The 25,591-nt window shown below is 48.2% G+C and overlaps 1 protein-coding gene across 1 annotated transcript in view; it reads left to right on the forward strand.

Annotated features, from left to right (window-relative positions):
* The window catches only part of ADAMTS2 (ADAM metallopeptidase with thrombospondin type 1 motif 2), a 247,436-nt gene that overhangs the window by 206,652 nt on the left and 15,193 nt on the right, over positions 1-25,591 (forward strand). The window contains exons 11-16 of the mRNA XM_079916090.1: positions 12,205-12,350; positions 15,249-15,424; positions 16,576-16,709; positions 21,117-21,240; positions 22,269-22,349; positions 24,056-24,222. Of these exons, the coding sequence (XP_079772216.1) occupies positions 12,205-12,350; positions 15,249-15,424; positions 16,576-16,709; positions 21,117-21,240; positions 22,269-22,349; positions 24,056-24,222 (828 nt within the window). The remainder of the gene's footprint in view (positions 1-12,204; positions 12,351-15,248; positions 15,425-16,575; positions 16,710-21,116; positions 21,241-22,268; positions 22,350-24,055; positions 24,223-25,591) is intronic.

Below are 25,591 nucleotides of genomic sequence, written 5' to 3' on the forward strand. Positions count from 1 at the left end.
AGCCATGACATGGTGGTGAGGAACGGGTTGGGGAGGGGCCTGTCGGGAGCTCAGAGAGGCTTTCTGGTCAGCGGCCCCAGCCAAATCTCAAAGGGTGGAGAGACGTGGGACCAGTGCTTCAGGCGGGGGGACCTCATTGGGCGGGAGCATGATGAGGACGGCTGGGGAGGGTGGATGAGAGGAGCATGATGTTTTAAAATATAATGTGTCAGTAGAAAAGTTGAGGTACAGTAGGGCCAACAGATCAAGACAATTGCCATTGACAAGATAGTGTGTTCCTCACAAATCCCAAAGGGAGGGGCCACACCACACCGTGGCGGGGGGGCGGGGGGGGCTGTCGGGCACACAGGGAAGCATCAGGATCAGTTGGAGAGCAGAGGGCGGCAGGAACTTCAGTTTCTGCAGAAAGGAATGGCAAGGCAAGGTAAGCAGGCTTAGGTTTGGCTGCTGTGAATAATTTCAGTGCGCTCTGGGCCATAGGGGCTGCCCCTAGTTGTCTGGTACCTGACTGGCCCTGGAGTGATTAGGATGGAGGATGGTGGCCTGGAATTTAGGAGCCCTGATGAAGGAGGTGGCTCTGTGCGCTCTGGATTGATTGGTTTGCACTTGAAAATTGCACTTGTGGATGAGTTGTTTACTATTTCTAGGAACTGGCTAACCCTGGGAGGGACGGTGCCCCCAGGGTCAGCAAGGCCCGGAAGTTGAAGCATCAGAATCCAGAAAACAAAAGACCCGATTAACACACACGGTTCCGCAGGAGACTGGGTGATGGTGGGAGAGAGGGAAGGACTGATTGAACTGATGATGGCTGTTCCTGAGCCTGCTTCATCACCTGCCCTGTCCAGGGTGCTGGGGACATGGCTCAGATCTGCTCTCAGACAGGTGCACCCTGTGGCCACACAGTGTATGCCCTGGATACCCTGGAGGCAGGGTCAGGCCAAGCACAGAGGGTCCGCCCAGGTGCCTCTACCCTGCAGGCCAGGCTTGTGGGCTCACCTTGCCCTCCTTGCCTGAGCCAGGGTCAGGGTCATGGGCGGGGTGCAGATCCAGCTGGGTCAGGATGGCTCCTGCGTCAGTGTGTCTTGTCAGGGAAGAGTCCTTCACGTGTCTCACATTCACCGGCAGTGTCTTGGGGAAGCAACGCCCACCCTAAGTTTTCATGAATTCAGAAGGACTGTTTCAGAAACATGTGCCACGGTGCTTATCCAGAGTGCAGAGGCCCTGTGATGCCCCATGTTTTGCTGCATAGTCGAGAACTGGCAGGCAGGCCTAGCAACAGGGACAGCGCATGGGCTGGGCATGGGAGTTTAAGCCCTGGGTCCTCCCTCCTCATTGTGTGACCTTGAGCCATCCTTTACCCCTCGGGTGAGTCACCTAAGTGTCCAACTCAGTTATCCTCACATCCCAGGCTCCTGGCACATGGTACCAGCTTGGGACATGCTGGCGGGTGGAGAACGGAAACCCAGGATCACAGTGGTTCAGAAATGCTAAATGTGCACTTCCTGAAAAGAACAGTCTGCCTTTCAGGCTTTCAGACCAACCTGGCAGTGTTCCCAGCCCTGCTTAGGTGCACCAGCGCTCTCCGTGGTACTTATCCTGGTACCAGAGGCAGCCCTGGTCAGGATTGTCCATGGGTACGTGTGGGCTCTGAATTCACTCATGACATGTGACTTTGTGCTTTTAAATGTTTAAACTTCTCTATTGGATGAAATATTTGTAGGCATTTAAACATACGTTTATAAAACATTTTAATAATATTAAACATGTTTCTTTTATAATAACACTGAGGCATCAGAGTATAAAATTGTTCATTTGGGATAATTGCACTCTTTTAAATGGTCATCATCATCCAGGAGTAAATAAACCAAATATTAGAGGGACAGCTTCTGCATGGTGGAATTAAGGGTGATTTTCCTGTCTTTCTGCTTTGCCTTGTTTTCATATTTTCTACAGTGCATGTGTGTTGCCTCTGTGCGTTTGGTTGGACCCAAGTCTGCGGAGGAGGTGATCCATCACACCATAGGCCTGTGGAGTGTCCTGAGTTGTCCCATGCCCAGCTCCCCATTTACAAACTGGGGACCAATTTGTTCAGTGGGGAAAGGGGGACCACTATGTGGCCTCCGCCATCCCCCCGGCCCTTGGTTCCCATGCCCACCAGTGATTTAGAGGCTGGACCCCGTCACAACCTTCAGAGGTGCCAGGACCCTTCCCATCCTCTTTGTCTTAGTCGATGGGGGCTGCTATAACAAAACGCCAGAGACTAGGGTGGCTTAAACAACAGACACTTATTCCTTACAGTTCTGGAGGCTGGAAATCCGAGATCAGGGTGTCGGCGTGGTCGGATTCTGGTGAGGGTTGCAGACTGCCATCTTCTCTCCCTGTCCTCACAATTTGGAGAGGGAAATCATCTCTCTCTTGTCTTCTTTTAAAGGCACTAATCTCATTCATGAGGACTCCACCCTAATCACCTCCCAAAGGCGCCACATTCTAATACCATCACTTTGGGTTTAGGCTTCAACATGTGAATTTTGGGGCACACAAATATTCAGTCCACAGCATTCCCCTGCCTGGGCCCTCCTCCTTTCCTTCCAGCCCTCCCCTTGCTCCACCAGCTGAGGGGGACACTAACAAGAATTTCTGTGGGTCTTTCCCTTCCCTGGTTGAGTGAGGGGAGCTCTGAGGTGAGAGATGAGGTAACTGTGGCCCGGGAAGGATGTGAACAGCATCACTGGTGACCTGGAGCCAGGCCTGCCGGACCCCAGGTAGCTCATGACTGTGCTTGTTGGCCATATGCCCGGGTGCCCAATCTGGTGGTGGTGGAGCTCTTGATCACTTGCCCAGAGCCCGGGAAGGAGAATCCAGGGAATGGCAGCCTCTGCAGAGCCTCCTGTGGGCTCAGACTGGTGCAAAGGCAGGCCTGGTTGGGAGGAGTGAGAGGCCTGTGTAAGGAAGAAGAGGCAAGGTGGGCTCCCAAGCAGAGAGGTGCACAGATCTAGGGAGACAAGAGCCGAGAACCAGGAGGGATACATGGGAGCAACGTGGGCATGGAGACGGGAGCTTGGCTGCCCTGGAAATGGGCTCTGAGACAGAGATCTGATGGCAAGGTGTTTCCTGCGGAGCATGCTCAGTATCAACACCTGCAGAGAGAGAGAGTCATTGAACAGTGGTGTGGTCAACATAGGTTCAGCCTACCCTGCCCGGCGCTCCGGGCTGGCCTTTCAGAGTTGTCCCCCACCTTGACCTCTGGCCGTGGCTGTCCCCAGGAAAAGGGCATGACTCCGGGCTAGGCAGCTGTCTTTGGCTGAGGGCATCTCCTATAAAGGGATTCAACTGTCAGCCATGAGTAACAAGCAGCTCTCCACAGCTGGGGGAGTGAGCGTCTCTGTTCTGCAGGGGGATCCCTGCATTACTGCAGGGGTGGGGAAGGAAATGGAGCTAGGGCTTCTTTCGCAGAGGAGCTCCCAAAGGCAGCGTGGTCTGTTCAGAGAGCAGTCAGTGCTCCCGTGCCTGGTGTGGCAGTGGGAGATGGAGCAGGGTTGGTGTGTAGGAGCCAGGCCACAGGGCTAGTCTAAATCCTGCAGCAGTGGGGAACCCCAGAAGGTTTTGAGAAGGGAGCAGAGATGGGTTTACCATGAAGCTGACGATGTATGAGCTTCAGGGCCCCATACTTGCATAAGCCCCTTCCAGGGCCCTGGGACAGGTCTCACAATGTGTTCACATGGTCATATCTTTTCACTGACCATAATCAATTAGGATCACTCCTCCTTCCCCTCTGATACATTTCTCCTGTTGACATTAGAGGGGCCGTGGGTGTTTTGTGGCTTTGGCTAAGGATAAATTGGATTTGGGGTATATTTATTGGTTTATTTACATGGTTTTTAGTACCTTATGTGTACGGTTAGGTTGTTGTTTCTATACAGGTGTAAGAATAGCTTCTAGAAATACTCTTACTGCCTCTGTGCCAACTCACCCAGGGTTGTTGCAGAATATGTGCTGTGTTTAGCACAGTCTCCTCAATTGATTGGAGAAAAGGGGCCTCACATATACTAGAGGTTGTGATTACTTCTATCTTTGCAATAGTTTGTTTTCTTTTAGGGTTTGTCTTGTAGATGGGACACTAACACAGATCCACCTTGGATACTTCTTTGGAAATGCTAAGTTTAATAAGATGGTTCGTTTATTTAAAAACTGTCCAGACCTCCAAACATACACATTACAAAACACAAGGAGCACTAAAAATAATTTTCAAAGTCCAGGAGAGAAACCTGAATGCAGATGGGATGCAAAATGTTTATTCAAAATGTTGATAAAGCTGTTACTAGTTTAACTGCAATTTTGAAAGTTGTTTCAGAATGCTTCAATAAAGTAAGGGAGAAACGACAGACTTCTGATTTAGATATATGTATAAAGATACCTTCTTTTACCATTTTCAAATATATTTATTAAAGAAAATTCAGATAAAAATCAGTAGAAAATAAATAGAAGTTTAAAGTGAGTAAAGAAATCAGTAACAATAAATCTGACTTCAAAAATTTAATTATAACGAAATAAGTTTTCAGATCAAACTAAAGCATTCATTAGGAGGAAGAGATAAATATCAAAGCGAAATAAGTAACAGGCTCTTGAAGCATTTAACAATGCAGTTAATGAAGAGGAGGGAATCAGATGAACACATTGGAAAAGCATTTAAATTTCTTTCTGATTTTGACATGAAATGTTGACAACATCAAAGGCAATGTAAAGCTCAGAATATTGCCCCTACAATAAGAATGTTGACAGCAACAGTTACTGAGTTGCTAATCCAAAAAGCATTTTAAATCAAGCTCTGACCAAGAAAACCTGAAATACCCTGAAATCCATATCCAGAAGCACACTAGATAGCAAATTTGATCATCTACATGTTCACATAACATCACCAATAACTTCTCTAAATTACTGAAAATTAAAAAATATTTTGCTCAACCTTCTAGAGCACACATACCAACCCCACCTGCCACCTGTTTTATTTTCCCCTAACAGTTTCATCAAGAATGTGACTCACATATAAATTCACCCATTTAAAATGTATAGTTCAATGGTTTTCAGTATATTCACAGAGTTGTACAGCCATCACAACAATCAAATTTTGGAACATTTTTGTCACTCCAAAGAGAAGCCCCGTAACCATTAGCAGTCACTCCGATTCATCCCCCCTCCCCCTTAATCCTCGGCAATCACTAATCTACTTTCTGTCTCCTTAGATTTGCCTCTTCTGAACATTTCATACAAATGGAATTGTACAATGTGCATCCTTCTGTGACTGGCTTCGTTCAGTTAGCATAATGTTTTCATGGTTCATCCAGGTTGTATTATGTGTCAGTACTTTATTCCTTTTCGTTGCTCTATAATAATTCATAGTATACATATACTGTTTTTTATTTATCCATTTATTAGTTGATGGACATTTGAGCTGCTACCTCTTTTCAGCTATTATAAGAAATGCTGCTATCAACATTTGTGTTCAAGTTATTGCGTGGATGTATCATTTTTCTTGAATATGTGTCTAGGAGTGGAATTGTTGGCTCTTATAGTAACACTATTTTTAACATTTTGAGAAACTGCCAAACTCGTTCCCAAAGCAGCTGTACCTTTTTACATTCCTACTAACAATTTCTCCACGTCCTCACCAAACCTTATTACCTGTGTTTTTATTATAACCATCCCAGTGGATGTGAAGTGTTATCTCATTGTGGTTTTGAGCACCTTTACATGGACTTAATGGCAACTTGTATATATCTTTTTTGGATAAATGTCTATTCATTATCCTTTGCTTATTTTTTAATTGAGGTATCTTTTTATTATCAAGTTATAATCATTCTTTATACATTCTGGGTACAAATCCCTTATCAGACTGCTCAGATATATGGTTTGCAAATATTTTCTCCCATTATGTGGGTTGTCTTTTCACTTTCATGATTGTATCATTTGATGTACAAAAGCTTTTAACTTTGGTGAAGTCCAATTTAGATATTCTTTCTTTTGTCACTCGTGTTTTGGTGTTGTAACTAAGAAACCATTGCCATTAGGTCAAGAAGATGTATTCCTGCTCTTGCATTTGGATCTATGATCCATTTTCAGTTAATATTTGTGTAAGGTGTAAGGAAGGAGTCCAGCGTTATTCTTTTGCATGTGAATATCCAGTTGTCTCAGCACCATTTGTTGAAGAAGCTATTCTTTTTCCATTGAATCACTTGGTACCTTTGTTAAAAATCAGTTGATCATATGTAAAGGTTCTTTTAGGGACTCTGCATTCTGTTCCATGAATAATTTTGTCTGTCCTTATGGCAGGGCCACACTGTCTTGATTATTGTAGTTTTGTGGTAAGCTTTGAAATACAGAAGTCTGAGTCCTTCCACTTTGTTGTTTCTAAAGATTGTTTTAGCTATTTCTGATCCTTTGACATTTGATATGAATTTTAGGAGCTGTTTCTCAATTTCTGCAAAATTCCAGCGTAAGTGTTGCACTGAATCTACAGATCAATATGGGGAGTACAGGCAACCCTCGTTTTATTGGACTTTGCTTTATTGTGCTTTGCAGACATTACTTTTTTTTTTTTACAAATTGAAAGTTTGTGGCAGCCCTGCATTATCAGTTGATGGTTACCATTTTTTAGAGATTAAATATTTTAAATTAAGATATGTACATTTTTTAGCGATAAAATATTTTAAATTAAGATATGTACATTGTTGGGCTTCCCTGGTGGCGCAGTGGTTGAGAGTCCGCCTGCCGATGCAGGGGACACAGGTTCGTGCCCCGGTCCGGGAAGATCCCACATGCCGCGGAGCGGCTGGGCCCATGAGCCATGGCCGCTGAGCCTGCGCATCCGGAGCCTGTGCTCCGCAACGGGAGAGGCCACAACAGTGAGAGGCCCGCGTACCACAAAAAAATATATATATATATATATATGTACATTGTTTTTTAAGACATAATGACACACTTAATAGACTACAGTATAGTGTAAACATAACTTTAACATGCACTGGGAAACCAAAAAAATTCATGTGACTCTCCTTATTTTGATATTTGCTTAATTGTGGTGGTCTGGAACCGAACCAGCAGTATCTCTGAGGTATGACTGTGCTGCCATATTAAACTCTGATCCATGAACATGGGATGTCTTTCCATTTACTTAGATCTTCAGTTTCTTTTGACAATGTTTTGTAGTTTTCAGTGTACTAGTTTTGCATTTTTTTCTTCAATTTATTCCTAAGGTTTTTTTCTTTTTCTTTTTTTTTGATGCTATTGTAAATAGAATTGTTTTCTTTTTTTAACTCAAAATACTTCTAATTTCTTAGTTGAATTACAATGTTATGTTACTGCTGTACAGCAAAGTGACTCAGTTATACAAATATATATATATATATTCTTTTTCATATTCTTTTCCATTATGGTTTATCACAGGATATTGAATATAGCTCCCTGTGCTATACAGTAGGACCTTGTTTATCCATTCTATATATACCAGTTTGCATCTGCTAATCCCAAACTCCCAATCCAACCCTCTCCCACCCCCCTCCCCCTTGGCAACCACCAGTCTGTTCTCTATGTCCCTGATAGAATTGTTTTCTTAATTTCATTTTCAGTTCATTCATTGCTAGTTTATAGAAATACAATAGATTTTTGTATATTGACCTTGAATCCTGCAATCTCACTGAACTTTTAAAATTAACTTTAATAGTTTTTTAGTGGTTTCCATAGGACTTGCTATGTAGAAGGTCAATTCATCTGCAAATAGAGATAGTTTTACTTCTTCCTTTCCAATCTGGATGCGCTTTACTTCTTTTTCTTGCCTAATTGTCCTGGCTAGAACGTTCAGTACAATGTTGACTAGAAGTGGTGTGATCAGACACCCTTGTCTTGCTTCTGATTAGGGGGAAAGCATTCATTCTTTTACCATTAAGCATGATGTTAGCTGGGGTATTTCACTGATGTCCTTTATCAGCTTGAGGAACTTCTAGTCCTGTCTTTTGAGTGCTTTTTTCAGGAAAGGATGTTGGATTTTGCCAGTTTTATCTTTTGAGTCTTGACGTAATCATACAGTTTTTCCTTTATTCTGATGATATGGTTTATTACATTGATTGATTTTCAGATGTTAAACCTTGAATTCCTAGGATAAATTTCACTTGGTAATGGCGTATAATCTTTTACTATGGATTTGATTTGCTAGAATTTTGTTGAAGAATTTTTAAGTCTATTTTCATGAGATATTGTTCTGTAGTTTTTGTCTTTTGACATCTTTGATTTTTGTATTGGGGTAATATTAGCCTCATAGAATGAATTGGGAAAATCTTCTCTTCCGTTTTTTGAAAGAATTTTTGAAGGATTGGTATTAATTTTTTTAAGTGTTTGGTAGAATTTATCAGTGAAGTCATCTGGCTTTGGCTATTTTTTGTGAGAAGTTTTAAATCACTAATTCAATCTCTTGTTATAGGTCTATTCCAATTTTTAGATCTTATTAAATCAGTTTTGGTAGTCTGTGTTTTTCTAGAAATTTGTCCATTTCCAGAACTCTGTCTTTTCATGTGGATTTGAATTATTCTCTGGTGTCACTTGCTTTCAGCCTAAATAGCTCCCTTTAGTATTTCTTTTTTTACAATTTTATTGGAGTATAGTTGATTTACAGTGTTGTGTTAGTTTCAGGTGTATAGCATAGTGATTCAGTTATACATATATATATATTCATTCTTTCTCAGTTTCTTTTCCCATATAGTTTATCATAGAATATTGAGTAGAGTTCCCTGTGCTATACAGTAGGTCCTTGTTGGTTATCTATTTTATATATATATATATATATATATATATATATATATATATATAGTGTGTGTATGTTAATCCCAAACTCCTAATTTAGTATTTCTTATATGGCAGGTCTGCTAGCGATGAATTCTCCCAGTTTTTGTTTATCTGGGAATATTTTTATTTCACTTTCATTGTTGAGAGGTAGTTTTGTTGGATATGATTCTTGGTTGACACCACTACCTCTGGCCTCCATTATTTCTGATTAAAGTCAGCTGTTAATCTTATTGGGCTTCCAGTGAGTCCTTTTGCTTCTTTTGACATTTTACCTTTGTCTTTCTATATTTGACTATATTGTGTCTGGGTGTGGATTTCTTTGCATTTAACTTACTTGGTTAAATTTCTTGGATGTGCATGTTAATGTTTTTAATCAAATTTTGGAAGTTTTCAAACATTATTTCTTTGAATATTTTCTACTCCTTTCTCTGTGTCCTCTCCTTCTGGCACTTTTACTGTGCACATTTCAGTGAACTTATGGTCTTCCATGTTTCTCAGAGGCTCTGTTCATTTTTCTTTATTTTTTTCCCCCTCTTCTCTTCAGATTGCATAATTTCTATTGATCTATATTCAAGTTCATGGAGTCTTTTGTCAGCTCAAATCTACTACTGAGCCCTCTAGTGAATTTTTCATTTGTTTTTTTACTTTTAAACTACATAATTTCTTTTTCTTTTTGTTTGTGTTTTTTTAGTTTCTGTCTCTTTCCTGATGCCATTTGGTGAGGCATTGTTCTTTAGACATGGTTTCCTTTTGTTCTTTGAACATATTTATAACAGCTATTTTGAAATTTTTGTCTGCTAATTCTAACATTTGGGACTCCTCAAAGGCAGCTTCTGTTGCCTGCTTACTTTCCTGTGTATAGATTTCACTTTCCTGTTTCTTTTCACGTCTCAGAAATTTTTGTTGAAACTGGACATTTTAGATGATACATTGAAGAAACTCTGGATAGTGATTCCCCTAGACCTTGTTGTGCTGTTGTTTGCTTGTTTACCTGTTTATTTCTTTAGTGACTTGGATGCACTGTTTCAATAAATTTTATTTGCCCTGCAGTATGCAGCTGTTGATATTGCCCCTCAGAGATCACAGCCTTGGGCATATGCATAGTCACCCGGGCCACACAGCTTCCTACCTCCACCCCCAGAACAGTGGGATTAGCCAGGTTCTCTTTGTCTCTTTCTTTGATCTTCCAGCTAAACTTCTGGCTGTTCTGCCTCTATTGTTATCACACCCAATTAGCTTTCACTAGCTGCTAGCTGATGCTGTATAGTTTTTGATACAGTTGCCCTGGGGTACAACTTGTCTACAGCCTGACCTAATCAGATTCTGGACCCTTCACAGAGGCAGGGTGTTACCAATATTTGAGGCTTGCTCAGACTCCAGGAGGGCTCTTAGCTGTCTTTTCCCTGGTTACACTTCTAGTTGGTTTACCATTTCACTTGTTGCTTACTAGTATTGTGGAGCTACTGGCCTCCTCTTAGTTGCTCACTACCAAGATTTCTATTGTTTTTGACAATGCCCTTAGGCATGAACTTCCTCATGCTCTGTTCCAAATAAAGTTAGTCCTCTTAGGGTGAGCTATGGAGCTCTCAGTTCTGCCTCTCCCTCTGGGAAGACTACTGCACCACTGCGCTGGAGCTAGGAGCAGGGTGGTCCACTTACAGAGTGACACTCCTGGTCTACGAATAGGTCACTGAATAGAGATAGTAGCTTCTAGTCTTCTTGGCTTTTCCCTTTCAGCATGGAACCTCTGCCCTACAAGGAAGCCAGAGAAGGGGCTACTAGAGTACTGTATTCTTGGTTTGCCATACCTGGAGTAGAGCCTCCAGTCTGGGAGTGAGGACTGGGTGGGCAAAGGGAGTTCCCTGACTGGAGCAGATTTTCTGCAACACAGTGTTGGGAGGTATGGGAGATGCCAGTGGCCTGCCTTTCCCAGGGTGAAACTATAGCCCTAGACTGGGAGCTGAGGAGACGAAGACCTCTGTCTTTTAGGCAGTAAAGCCTCCATCACACTGAGATGGGGAAGGAATGGGAGAGGGTTGTGGCTCATATGTATAGACTTTTACTATTCTTACCAAAATTTAGTAAATTCTCTCCATTTGTTGTATTGACCTTAGGACAATTTCCAGATACTTTATTTTTTTTAATTGAAGTATAGTTGATTTACAATATTGTGTTAGTTTCAGGTTTACAGCAAAATGATTCAGTTATATATATTCTTTTTCAGATTCTTTTCCATTATAGGTTATTAAAAAATATTGAATATAGTTCCCCATGCTATACAGTCAGTAATTGTTGTCCAGATAATTTAAATGGTTTGTTTAGAAAATAATTTTCACCAGTTAAATAGTTGTTTTACTGAGGAGAAGGTTCACCAAGTTTCTTACAGCTCCATTCTAGAAGTTTCCATTTGCTGCCTGCTTTTGTAAACAAAGTTTTACTGGAATGCAGCCATATCCATTCATTTATATGTTGTCTGTAGCCACTTTCATGCTCTAATGGCAGAGTTGAATAGTTGAAATAGTGAGCATGTAGCCTGCAAAGACTAAAACAGTTACTATCTGGCCCTTACAGAAAAAGCTTGCTGAGGAATGACTGCATTATCTTTCTATTCTCCCTATGGAATACAATCCTACAAAATTATTGTCATATGAAGAGGGCATGAAAGAGTATACAGTTAGAACTGCAGGAAATGTTGTGTCCATCAATCAATTTGAAAAAAATCATTGTTCTCTGTTTTTGGTGGTTTGTGGTATTTGTCAGTTTTTAAATTTTTTGTTTTATATTTTCTAATTCTAAATCAATATTCCATTTTATACCAAACTTAGTATTTTTAATTTTGCAATCTTATTCAAATGGGCCCTAAATTGTATAAGCTTCCTCTCTGGACTAGTGATAGATTCAAGTTGTAGACCTGAGTTTCCTCTACTCCAATGTTCTACTTACTATATTCATGAATTTTTACCATGTCAACATATCACCTATCCTTCGTTTCCGTATTTCTTTTAAATTGCTTATTTTTACTTAAACAGTAGACCTTACATGTCTCTAGAGTCACTGGCTTGATGTGCCGCTTACATCTTTATGAATGGTGCTGTGTGGGCACACCAGGCCGGGGGTTTCATCCTGCAGACACGGTGTGGGGTGGGCTTTGGCTGCGGGGACAGAGTAGGCTGAACGAGGCACTGAGGATGGTGGGAGACCAGGGTGGTGGTCAGGGGAAGCTGGGTGGGCCAACACCTTACCATGCCTCCCAGCGAAGTTCTGAGCTTCTAGGGGTGAGTAGGGCCTGTTCTCCCTGTGCCTCGAGGGCCAGGCAGTCATCACGGGCACTGCAGCTGAAGGGTGGGGGGCATGTGACCTTCTGTCTTTCAGCACTGCTTTAAAGGACACTGCATCTGGCTGACACCTGACATCCTCAAGCGAGATGGCAACTGGGGCGCCTGGAGTCCCTTCGGCTCCTGCTCACGTACCTGCGGCACAGGTGTGAAGTTCAGGACCCGGCAGTGCGACAACCCACAGTGAGTTGGCCCTGATGTTTCCCAGCCTTCCTCGGTGGCAGCTGCAGTCCCCAAGGGCCCTTGCTAGCCAACCCTATCCTGCAAGACCCCTGCGGATGTCAGTTCTGGAGACGATGTGAGGGCAGGCAGCTCTGGCCCCTTCTCATCTTCCTGGGAGGGACTGAGACTTAGAGAGTGGAGGGCTCATGCCACATAGCCTGCTGGGGCCAGAGCCAGCTCTGGAGACTTGGAAACCTGGTCTTCTGACCTGGTGGCCTAGGGCCATTCCTCCCACTTGGCCTGCATCCTACTCTAGACACCGACCTCCTCTGCTCTTCTTGGTTGAGGGCATCAGGAATAGGAGGTGAGGGCTTCCCTGGTGGCGCAGTGGTTGAGAGTCCGCCTGCCGATGCAGGGGAAGCGGGTTCGTGCCTCAGTCTGGGAGGATCCCACATGCCTCGGAGCGGCTGGGCCCATGAGCCATGGCCGCTGAGCCTGCGTGTCCGGAGCCTGTGCTCCGCGACGGGAGAGGCCACAACAGTGAGAGGCCCGCGTACCACACACACACACACACACACACACACACACACACAAAAGAATAGGAGGCGGAACAGAGATGGGGCAATGGGGTTAAAGAGGAGGGCTCTCTCGGGCCCCAGGATGCCGGGAGCCTGAGCAGGAGAGCAGCTGTTTGCAATCAGGCAAGAGGCAGGGTCAGTGACATGCCACCCATTCCCAGCTGCCCAGGGGAGAAACAGCCTGGAGAGGCTGCCTGAAGGCCCGCTGGATTCCCATCTCCATCCATGCTCCCCATCCTGCCTCCCAGGCAGGCCCCATCCCCTGTGCTATCCTCAGAGCTCCCCTAGGGCTATTACACTTGCCTCAAGATGAGATTGACAAGACAAGAAGTTAGAAGCTCAGAGGCTACAGTGTGCTGGGTGAGGACTTCCAGGTTCTGGTCCAGGGTGCGCAGTCAGAAGAGCAGATCTGGCCTGACAACCCCTCTCTCCCCCCACCAGGCCCTGACTCCTCGTGGTGTCTGATGCTGGGCTCTTGGGGTCCAGGGGACTCACCCCCAGGTCTGGCCCTGGGGGAGATCATGCAGGTTCTGGGTGCTCTATGTTCTGTCCCTCCCCACCTGCGCACTCTAGGGATTTTCTTACCCCTCTGGCTGGTTCAGCCTTCTTGGTGGCAGCAAGGGACAGGGGCAGCAGTGACGTGAGCAAAACGGCCAGAACTGCCTGCCATTCCATCTGTTCACAAACACCGTTGGGCCTGGAGAGTAGCTAACCCCTGGTCAGTGCCAGCATTCCGTGCACATCAGTGACCATCAGACAACACAGATGCGCCACACAGAGCTCTGAGCACGGTTCATTTATGCCAGCCTCAATTGCATCTGTGGGGAATACGCACAGCTGCAGCGCCCAGAGCATTTCAGAACCCACAGGCCCCACAGCAATGCCAGTGAGCCCCGTGGGCCTCCCCTTTCACGTGTCCTCCTGAAGATGACAGCTGGGCCTTATGCTGCCCCATCTTTAGTTGCTGCTCCCTGGCTCAGTAGCTTTTCCTGGGACACTGTGGCCAGTGTGAAGACTCCTGAGGTTCCCAGCTGGGCCCCCGCTCACTGGATTGAGTTCCCTCTGTGTTCTTTGCCTCGCCACTCTTTTGATTGCAGAACTGCAAACAGTCTACAGCATGAGCTCAAGCTCTTCAATTTCTCTTCCTCCCTGGCCTCCCCTGAATTCTCCAACTCACATTCTCTTGGAATTATCATGGATTTCCATTTGAATCTGTATGGCTCCTGTCTGGGCTGGCCGGGGCTCCAGCGACAGCCCGACCCCTTCCTGCTTTTTCCTGCTGCACGATGCCCCTGGGCTCCCCAACCTACACCCAGGGCTGCACCCCCTCCTGGTGATGCTCTGGTTGGTATTGTCGTTGGTCTGTGGTCCCATCAGTGGCCCTGGTGTAAATCTCAAAATCACCCTTTCTTTCATGGTCCCCATCAAACACTGAGGCTTCTTGGTTCTTTCTCCACAAATTTCTCAGATTGTTATTTCCACCGACTTCCCCTGAGAACATGGCACTGTGCAAGGAGCCTCATGGAAGCCAGCCCCTTCCATCATTCACTCTACAGCGCTATATGCTATACATCCATCATCACAGCAGAACATGACTTTTGCCCAAGTCTCGGGGGGGGCCTTGGGTTCTGCTTGGCTGAAGCTCCCCAGCTCCTCCCAGGGTGCTGGCCTGCCACACCCCATCACCCTGCCTGCCATGGGCACCTGTTGGCCACCAGCTGGTGCCTTTCCTGCGGGGTTAGTGCTTTGTGGACTGCTGGTGTTCTCAACAAAGTAAGGAAATTACAGAAACACGGCCCAAGTTTTCTTGAGGTGGAGGAAAGCTGGAGATGGAGTGTCCACTGTGTATCTGACACTTGTTAAGAACACTTGTAACAAGATTCCACTACTTCAGAATTGCTCTGAGTTCCCAGCGTGTGTGAGGCCCAGGCCCAGGCCCAGATGTAGGGGAGCTCACGCAGCTCCACCACCCTGGGGCTTATGGCCGGAGGCACAGCAGAACCTAAACACCCTGTTACAGCTCGCTGTTGGTTCACCGCCACAGCTACAGGAGCTGGGATGGGGGTGGGGGGTGCACAGGGGCTGAGTAGATGCTCCCTTCCCATGGGGCCCCCGAGAGAGGATTACCAGTGCCTTCTACAGTGATGATCCAAGGCCCTGGAGGCTGGGGGATAGCCCAGGTCCTGCGGCTGGGACAGGGCAAGGCCGCGTCCCTTCACTCAGCAGAGCTGCCCCCTGACCCCCAAGGATCATGGATTCCCCCCAGATCCCACAAGTGGCACCCCGTGTGCTGGCCTCTTCCTGGCACCGAGCTGCAAGGCCTTTCTGCTTTCTCCTCCAGCCCAGCCAATGGGGGCCGCACCTGCTCAGGCCTTGCCTACGATTTCCAGCTCTGCAACTCCCAGGACTGCCCTGACGCCCTGGCTGACTTCCGTGAGGAGCAGTGCCGGCAATGGGACCTATACTTCGAGCATGGTGACGCCCAGCACCACTGGCTGCCCCACGAGCACCGGGATGGTGAGCCCTAAGGGGAGTGAGCGTTCAGTGTACAGGCCAGGGCTCACTGGACCACTGATTCTGCATGGGCATGCCAGCAGAGTCCACCCTGGGCAGGGTGGCTGCCGGCTTGGGGCTCACGGCAGGACTACAATCCCAGAAGAGCCAGACAACTGCACCTGGCCAAGGAGGCAGCGAAGAGGGCGGGGCCCAGCTGGCCCCAGGCTCCTGTGCTCGCCACCCAGTGGGCAAGGCTAGCGTTGCACCTTTACCCTGGCTCAGCCGTGAGGCGGAGGGCAGGGGCGGAGCCTGCCAAGGGATCGGGTTACTTCTGACCTCTCATCTTTCAGTGGGAGCTCTCAGTTTCAAGTGACTTGAACTGGTTTAAGCATCAAAAGGCATTTGTTGGCTCCTAGAACTGAAAAGTCTGGTAGTTTCGAGCATGAGAGTGTTTATATTTCATTTGGGTCCCCCTCCCACTAAATGATGGAGAAACACAGTTTCTGTTCCTTCCAGGCATTGGGCAGAGGAGGGGAGTGGGGACTGGGGCATGCTCTGCTGTCTCCATCACCCCATGCGTGTCACACCGGCTGAGCACCTGTTGCAAGCCCCACGTGTGCATTCAAAGAGGCGGTGCCGGAGCAGACAGATCCCCCTCTCAGAGCGAGGCTTTGGTCTGGCGAAAAATCAAATAATGACGTGGTGTCATAGTGACCACGGAGGTAAATGCTGAGAAGGGAAGGTGCCAGAGACCCGAGACTGAATCAGGGGGCATCTCATTTGGGGTTTCAGAGGTTGACTGAAAAGGGTCTCCAGGTAGAGACCTGGCAAACAGCCATTTTCCCTTCCCCTCGATATGGGGGTCTCTGGGCAGGGCCTCGGGAATCTGAGACCTGGCTGCACCAACAACAGCCTGGCTCAGTTGGGAAAAGCTCTTCCTAAGTCCCACACAACAGGGTCACGAAGGGGGTTGCAGTTATCTGCCCCCTTTCGCTTTCTCTCCTGGCCCAGGGCAGGCATGTAGGGGGCTGGGTGAATCATAAGAAGACCCTCCTGGGTGAGAGTTTCTCCTTGCAGGGTGCTTCCCTTTAGCAAACTTGGGAAGGAAACTGCAAGCAAAGTGAGCGGTGCAGCTGGCCCTCCTCACCAACACCCCACTGCTTCCCTTCCAGCCAAAGAGAGATGCCACCTCTACTGTGAGTCCAAGGAGACTGGGGAGGTGGTGTCCATGAAGCGCATGGTGCATGATGGGACGCGCTGTTCTTACAAGGACGCCTTCAGCCTCTGCGTGCGCGGGGACTGCAGGGTGAGTGCCACGAGGCCAGTGCGGTGCCACAGGAGCAGGGGCAGCCGCAGCTCACGGCCTCCGCTTTTTGGGGCTTTGGGAGGATTCACTGAGGTTGAGCTTGCAAAGTGTTGCAAACAGCATCTAGATCAGGGCAGGCTCTCAGCAAATGTTGGTTCCCACCCCCTGCTCCCTGCTGCCCCGCTCCATGACAAGCGTTCTCAGACTCGAGTCTGAGGAACCACCTGAGGAGCTTGGGGCTCCACCTCAGAGATTCTGCTTACGTAGGTTGAGGCTGTGGCCCAGAGCATGAGTTTTACCAGTTTTACCAGGTGATCTTGATGCACATGGTCCCTGGGGGACCCCTTGTGAAGCACTGCCATGTCCTTGCACTCCTCTGGGCACTGGACAGCTTACCCTCGATCAGGGTGGCCCACCATGGCTCTCGTTGGTTTGGCTCTTTGTAGAAATGCCCTGCTGTGTTTTCTGTTACTTTATTGTCTTTGGCTTCGATCTTAGGCTGTTACAAGAGACAACTGTGGGGCACACTCGGCATAAAATAGTAACATGAGTGCAGAACTGGCCCGTCCCCTAGAAATACCTGGAAGCCTCTGTGTAGATGAAACTGATTGTAGGTGTCCGAGAGGCTGATTGTCATCTCACCTTCCTGAGAAACGAGCATCCTCAGGATGTCCCTGGCAAAGAGCCTGGCAGAATGCCACAGGGCCCCTGGCGGAGACGGGTGAGGCTGGAAGAGCAGGGAGGTGGGGTGTGGAGTAGCTGGAGGCAAGCTCAGGGATTCTCTCCAACCACGTGATTTCAGTAGGACTGCAGCCAGCAGGGAGGGCAGGCCATACAGTCTGCTCACACTCCAAACACTCAGCCAAATACTTAAGGACAGCAGTGTCTCCCCTGTACCTGAGGGGTTCTAATTGATGGAGGTGACCAAATGATGACACAGAGAAGTCAGTGCCATTGAAAGAAGAACTGATTACTTACATCTCCTGAGGGAAGGGTATGGCATGCTGTGCAGGGCCACATGGAGAAGCACCAGATTCAGCTGCGAGGCAGAGGGAGCAGGAGAAAGTCTGGGCCAAAGCTTTTATTGGGGTTTCCATGGGAAAGGCAAGGCAAGCAGAGTAAACAGCTTGGGATTGGCCAGTTTGAATAATTCTGGCAGGAGTGGTCTCTAGATTCCTGGTATCTGACCCTGGGATGATTTAGGGCAGAGACATATTGGCTTAGTGTGTGAGAGTTTGATAAAGGGAGGAATCAGTTGGTTTGTGTATGAAAGGTGTGCTTCCATTGCTGTCCCTAAGAACTGGCTAGCTCTTCTTGACTAGCAAGATTTTTAAGATGTCAAAACATCATAACACACAGAAAATATTAAAAACTCTGATTAAGAGAGGCCGTGGCGTGGGAAACATCTAGTAGTGGAAGTAGCTTTAGATGGCAGCTGTGCGTATGGTACAAACATAACAGGGAAGTAGGAACACTAATTCACCCTCTTGGTTAGTGGACGTGTCTAGAGCTTCACTCCTGACATTGACAACTGGAGAAGAATAGGGTATTTCATTAATTAATGGTGACTTTGAACAGATAACAGTAGAATGATAGAGTTTTGCATAATTAGAAAATGTTTACATTTATATATGGTCACATTGCAAAAGTTAGAAAACAAAGGAGACAGAAAGAACGAAAACACACAAAGGAAATGGGAGTGATAAGATGAAATGTAGGAGTCCTCACAATACATGTGAATGTGAAACTCTTAAAAGAATCTAATATCCAAGTGGATGCTGTCAATGAGAGAACATCAAAACACAATGACTCAGGAAGCTTCAAAGAGAAATGATAGCAAAAGACATGGCAGGAGAATAAAGACACACACACATACACACACACACACACCACACACACACAGAGCAGGGAATCAAGAATTAAATGAGGCCATAAAGATTCTGATTCCAATCCCAGTTTGGGGTATTATCCCCTACCTGTCCAACAAGCAATTCTCTGACACCAGCTGGATGTTGTGGGCTGAAAAAAATTGCATAATGTGAGAGATGTTAGTTAAGTTTTATTTGGGGCAAAATGAGGACTATAGCTCTGAGGAGCTGCTCCAAAGAGGTAAGCGGAGGTCAGTATTATATGTGGTTTTAGTGAAAGCGGGTGCGTGCGGTCAAGCACACATCGTGGCGGAGGCTTGCTGCTGGTCACCAGGAGCAGATGTCACCATTAATGATTTTGGTGCTTTCTTAGATAGAAGATGCAAGAATTTATGGGTTCATAAAATCTTCTCCTGAAGATATCTAACTCTCTGAAGGCCTGTTCTGCCAGTTTTTCCCAGAGCACAAGAGTGCCTCATTCCTGATCTCCACCCTGAACTTTCTGGTGCGTTGAAGGTCAGCGACTGCAGTGGCTAGTGACCTAATCCTTGTAGAAGCAGAAGGCAAGTGCCAATTTTTAGTTGGCAGTGTCATAAAATTTAACTCAGTTCTGACACTACCTACCCAGAGATAGCATCAGATCCCACAAGTTAAGGCCTCCGTCCTATAAGACGGCCCCCTGCCTTCAGATGCCAATCACAAGTCCAGGTTGTCACCTGTGCTTCTGATTAACAGGCTGTAGACTGGAGGTTCCAACAACCCCTTCCTTGGGTTCAATTAATTTGCTAGAGTGACTCTTAGACCTCAAAAAACAGTGACTAGATTACCAGTTTATTATAGAGGGATATAGCTCAGGAACAGGCAGATGGAAGATGCTTAGGGTAAGGTATGTAGGAAGGAATGGAGCTTCCAGGCCCTTCCAGAGCATGCTGCTGTCCCCAAATCTCTATGTGTTCACCAACCCAGAAGCTCTCCAAACCCCACCCTTTTGGGTTGTTATGGAGACTTCATTACAGGCATGACTGACTAAATAATGGGTCACTGACCACCTACTCAACCCCCCCCCATAAAGACAGCTTTATGGCTCTCACCACAGAAAATTCCAAGGGTTTTAGGAGGTCTAGCCAGAAACTGGATGAAGACCAAATATATATATATATATATATATATATATATATATATATATATATATATATATATATATATATCTCATAAATCACAATATCACAACTGCCCTGGCTGGACAGGAGGTTCTCCCCTCCCTCCCTTCCTCTCCCTCCTCCCCTCTTTCTCTTCCCTCCTCCTCAGCATCAGCTTCATCCTTCAGGCAATGTGTGACTGTTTACAAGGACCATATCCTCTCATCTGGGCAACAGCCCTGGCAGGCCTTGCTGCTCTGACTCCATGTCACAAATGTGGAAACAAACTCGAAGTTTCTCTGAGACTGCATTGCCAGGAAGTGGCTCTGTAGCCCCTTCATAGTCTAGAGACCCTGCCCTCAAAGGTTTTTGTAAGACAAAAGTCAGAAATCAAAGAGCAAGACTAACAGAATATTGTGAAGCAATAAAAAAAATTTTTTAAGTGTGTATTTTAAAAAAGCAAAAATAAAATACGAAAAAGATGTATCAAAAAAAATAAATAAACCAAAGAGCAAAGGGAAAGGAAGCAGTCTCACAAGAGGCGGTGATAGGCGGATCCTGAGGGGTGAATTGGCTCTGGGCTTCCTGGCAGCCAGGGCAAAGAGGGAAACCTGTGGTGCTATGGTGCACTCAGATCAGACAGCAAGCAGACCAGCTAGGAGGAGAGGTTGTCTTCCCTGCTGAGTGTGGTCATGGATATGAAAGTGGCCTCAGGCAGTGTGTTCAGACCCAGGGTCTGCTCCCCGCAGAGCTCTGGGGCCCTGGGAATGGTGTGCTATCGGCAGGGCTATAGAGAGTAACAGAACCGGAATTTGTTACTGCCTCTGCCAGGTGGCCCTGGGCAAGGAACGTCCCTGCTCTGTGTGGAACAATTTTCAATACTAGAGTGGACAGTGTTGAGAGGATTGGTTGAGAGAATGAAGGCAAAAGTGTTCCTACCAACTCCTGTCACCTCCTTCCCAGACACCCCGAGACAGACTGAAGAGGACATTGTTCCTGGGGGCAGTGTGAGGGAGGGACATCTTGGCCTAAGCTTTGGGTGCGAGCCAGGGAGGGACCGCCTCTGGGGCTGCGCTGCGTGGACAGCCGGGAGAAGGGGCAGAGGCCATGTCTGATATGTCCATTAGGACACCAGCGTGCTGTGGCAGGGCAGCTTCAGGACCAGGCCCTGTTTAGGCTATACAGAGCCCTCCACAGGTCACACTGTCCAGACAAGTGGATGAGTGAGGGGGAAAGGCTGGTCCTTGGGTGGGCACACAGGGTCTGTCTTGCTCCAAAGCCCCCTCTCCTTCCCCTGCATCAGGAACTGCTAAGAAGGGGTGCCCTGACCTGGGCTGTGGAGGGAACAGGTAGGGAGAGGGAGTCTCGAGTGTACACTGCACCTCCCCACCCCTCTGCAGAAGGTGGGCTGCGACGGGGTGATCGGCTCCAGCAAGCAGGAGGACAAGTGTGGTGTGTGTGGAGGGGACAATTCCCACTGCAAGGTGGTCAAGGGCACATTCACACGCTCGCCCAAGAAGCTCGGTGAGTGCGCCCCTCCCTCCCCCTTCCCAGGGCACCCAGGCCTGAATGTCTACAGCACCTGGCCGGGTGGCTCTGACCGGGTTCTCAGATGTTTGCGGGAGAGGGGGTGTAAGTCTGGGAGGGTGAGGTGGAGAGAGAATCAGGTCAGGGGCAGCTGCGCCAGGCCCCAGGGTGGGCAGGGACAGGGACAATGCCAGGGTATATGTGCACAGGGTGGGTCTTAGAAGTCTTTACTTGAGGGCACCCTCCCCAGCCCTCCAAGGCTTTCCGGTCGCCAGCTGGCCTCCCTTGCTTGCTACCCCCAGCCACCTGTCAGCAGGACTTTGATGGGCTGTCAGTGCAGCCTGTGGCCTAGGGACATGTAAGCCTGTCCCCACAGGGCCACAGGATGGGGCTGGGGAACTTGGGGTCCCTGGCCAAGGTGGGCTCTGGGAAAACAGACCGCTTGGTGAGCCTCCTTCCACAGTGGTACCTCCGTCTGGCTTCGGTGCTCTGGGTGGGCTTGCAGCAGCGGACTGCTCTACCTCTGTCCAAAATGGTGAGAAGCCACTTTGGTTCACCTCTTTTGGAAGAAGGCCATGGGACAAACCTGCCAGACTCCACTCAGAGCTGGTGCCAGGGTGCCAGGAGCTGACCTTCTGCATCGCCCCACGTGAGCAGGCTGTCTTCAGTTTGCGGATTAAGCCGCCGAGGTCCAGGGAGGGCAAGCAGCTTGCTGAAGGCCTCCCTCCTGGATGTGGCATCTTAGCTCCGTGCCCAGGTGTGACTCCAGGCACACTCACGAGGACGCCCACTAAGTTTTCAATGGAGGAGGCTGAAGGAGCCCCTGGATTTGAAGATGAGCAAAGGGCTGTGGCTGGCTGGGATGTGCTAGCTTTCCCGTGGACCCCTCTCTGGGTGGGCAGTCAGAGCCCATAAAACACTGGGGGCTCTGGAACCACCTTCGAGGGCAAGGCCCTCCTGGCATTGTCTGCATTCGACGGCCTCTCCCTTCTCATTTGGCTTTGTCTCCCCACATCCCAACAAAGGTTACATCAAGATGTTTGAGATCCCGGCAGGAGCCAGACACCTGCTTATCCAGGAGGCAGACACCACCAGCCACCACCTGGGTGAGTGTCGGAGCCCAGGCAGTGCGGTGAATCTGCAGCCTGACTCTTCCAGGGATCAGGGGCCCAGCTGAGAGGCGTGGCTGCAGCCCCATCTCCCCTGTCCCTGGCCTGACCCACCTGGTAGACGTCTCCTGGAGTCATTTCCCAATGGAGAGGCCAGGGGTTGGGATCAGAGGGCTTCCCTGGCAGCAGCTGTGGAGGGACATGTGTTTAAAACATGCCACACCTCCCCACCCTAAGTCCATCTCGAGGCCAAGGGGGAAGCCCTCTGTCCACTGGAAGGCAGGCAAGGTCCTTAAGCAGCGGCTGCTAAGGCCAGCTTGTAGATGGGCTTCTATGACGTATTTGCATTTTTTCATTTAGTTTCATTTTAAATTCAAGTGATTCTTTTGGAATAGGGATTCCTGGCATCTGTTGAAAATTTGGATGTTCTAACAACTCTGAGTGCCCCCTTCTCACATGGCAGCCCCCTGTGGGGCTGCGCTCCTCCAGGCTGCCTAGGGCTCCTCAAAGGGGCTTCACCCATCCATGCCCCCCACCAAGATGTAAGGCCGAAGGAGGAAGTGAAGTAGGAAGTAGGTCACTGAGGGGACCCCATACAAGTCTCTTCCTCCAATTTGGGCCCTGACCTTCCTCCCTGTGCCCTGGAGGCCAGACTGGGTCAGGGGCTCCATGACTGCCTCCATCTGGCCCCCGCCACTGACGCGAGACAGACAACCACTCTTTTTAATATGAATTTTTCTTTCTTCCTTATTTTAAGAGGAGACTTTATGTTGCTATCCCAAAATGCAAAGCCAGTGGCACTTGCCTTCAGTAGAAGGCAAATATGAAAGTTGATCCCTGAAAAAAAAGACACTTCTATCTAAACACTGTTTCCTGCTCTCCCTGCACAAGAGGAGGGAGGGTTATTGACAAGCTGAGGACCTCCTGGCGCCCGCTGAGGCTCTCAGGGGATTCCAGGAGACTTGTGAAGGGAATGATTTCCTAACTCTGTGATCCCATGATTTTTGTGCCCAGTCTGTGACACCACCTAAAATTTTCCAGCAGACCCCCAGCAGACACCTTCCGCTGTGGGAAGCGTGGGGCTTCCTGACCAGTGGATTCTCGGCTCCTAGACATTCTTTGTGGATGCCTAGTGGCCTGAGTGGTCCCCGGGCCAGGTCAGGCCTCTTTTGGTTGTAGGGAACTGGTGGGGACCCAGGCCGAGCCACAGTTACCAGCAGGGTAGGTAGGGAGACATATGGGACGTATGCTCACCCCAGGAAAGGAAGCCCTCACCCAGCCCTGTGCCCTGGTGTCCAGCAGATGCCCCTCACCCGGGGGGCTGGGACAGGGAGGGCAGTGGCTCTGAGAGCCCACTGAGTGTTCCAAGTAGACAGCAAGTAGGTGGCCTTGATGCCTGCCGAGTCCCTTGCCATGTAGCATCTCCTTCAGGGCCTGAGGAGCAGATCCAGGAAAGGGCCCTGGGCCTGGCAGAAGGGCAGGGTTAGAGGGAAACTTAGTTTTGGCTGAGAGACAAAGGGCAAGTCAGGTTCCCAAGGTGATTTGGACTGTCAGTGGGACTGACGGGCCCCTGGCAGAAGACAGCTGGGAGACGAGGGGCTCTGCTCCCTGTAACTCCCCCAACCTGTTCAAACCAGCATACCCTGCCAGCCTTCCCGCAGTTCTGCCCCTGGGTGACACTGGCTGTCTTCTGCCGTTCTCAGCCGTCAAGAACCTGGAAACAGGCAAGTTCATTTTAAATGAAGAGAATGACGTGGATCCCAACTCCAAATCCTTCATTGCCATGGGTGTGGAGTGGGAGTACCGGGATGAGGATGGCCGGGAGACGCTGCAGACCATGGGCCCCCTCCACGGGACCATCACTGTGCTGGTAAGTCGAGGCAGGGGCCAGGCCCACTGCGTCCTGGCTGCCCAGACAGGGGGCAAGTAGCTGCTAGGGAAGGGATGGAGGGGTGCCTGGGAACCCTGAGCCTCCCTGCATACTTCGGACCATGCTCTGAACGGCCTCTCTGGCCTGACTTTTGGACCAAGGGTCTCTATCTCTGTGTCAGAGCAAGGAACAGACATGGAGCCACCAGTTGGGCTCTGGGCCCTATATCGACCCCTGGGTGACTAAAGACAAAATCCCCTGCAAGCGATTAGGTTTCCCCCTCTGGGTGACATTCATGACCACTTTTCATCATGCTTATTCATGTCTACCACTGTATCCAAACCCAGCCACTCTCTGGGGGTGAACAATGGGGCTCAGGAAATTGGACTGCTAGACCCAGGTCACACTAGACTTTGTCCCTGAACAGAACTGGACCCCAGGTCTCCTGAGTCCAGGACCACAGGCTGCTCCTGGTGATGGGAGTACAGAGGGGGCTTGATTTCCTGATTCACTTATTAAAAATTAACTTTAATTGCATACATAATACATTTTATCAGTAAAAAAAGTTAAAACACTACAGGTAAGGCTCAGATGACTTTTGCCCCTCCGTTAAGGTGAGCACACCATGGTTGGGTTCAGGCACCCGGACCCAGCGTCCCACACCAGAGTGCGCAGCTGTGGGGATGGGGTGTTTCATGTGCGCCGTGCTCTGCTCTGCTCACCTCGGCTGCATGTACTCTGCATCCCCAGAAACGCCTTTGGTGCCCTGCCTTTGTCAGTGCATATACAGTCAGGCTTCAGTATCTGCCATTTCTGTATTGGTAAATTCATCTACTGAAAGTATGTCTAATCCCAAAATCAGTACAGGCATACCTCAGGAGATACTGCAGGATCGGTTCCAGACCACTGCAGTAAAGTGAATATGGCAATAACGCAAGTCACGTGAACGTTTTGGTTTCCCAGTGTGTGTGATAGCCTTAGGTCTAAGGAAAACAATGTACATACCTTGATTAAAAATACAAAGCAAAAAATCAGTTACAACAATAACATCAAAGATCACTGATCAGAGATCACCATAATAAAAGTAATAATAATGAAAAAGTTTGAAATATTGTGGGAATTACCAAAATGTGACCCAAAGACACAAAGTGAGTAAATCCTGTTGACAAATGGCACCAATAGACTTGCTGGATGTGGGGCTGCCACAAAAGTTTAATCTGTAAATAAACGGGGCTTCCCTGGTGGCGCAGTGGTTGAGAGTCCGCCTGCCGATGCAGGGGACACAGGTTCGTGCCCCGGTTCGGGAAGATCCCACATGCCGCGGAGTGGCTGGGCCTGTGAGTCATGGCTGCTGATCCTGCGCGTCCGG

Source organism: Stenella coeruleoalba (assembly GCF_951394435.1).
Source record: "Stenella coeruleoalba genome assembly, chromosome: 3".
In the NCBI taxonomy this organism is placed as follows: domain Eukaryota; kingdom Metazoa; phylum Chordata; class Mammalia; order Artiodactyla; family Delphinidae; genus Stenella; species Stenella coeruleoalba.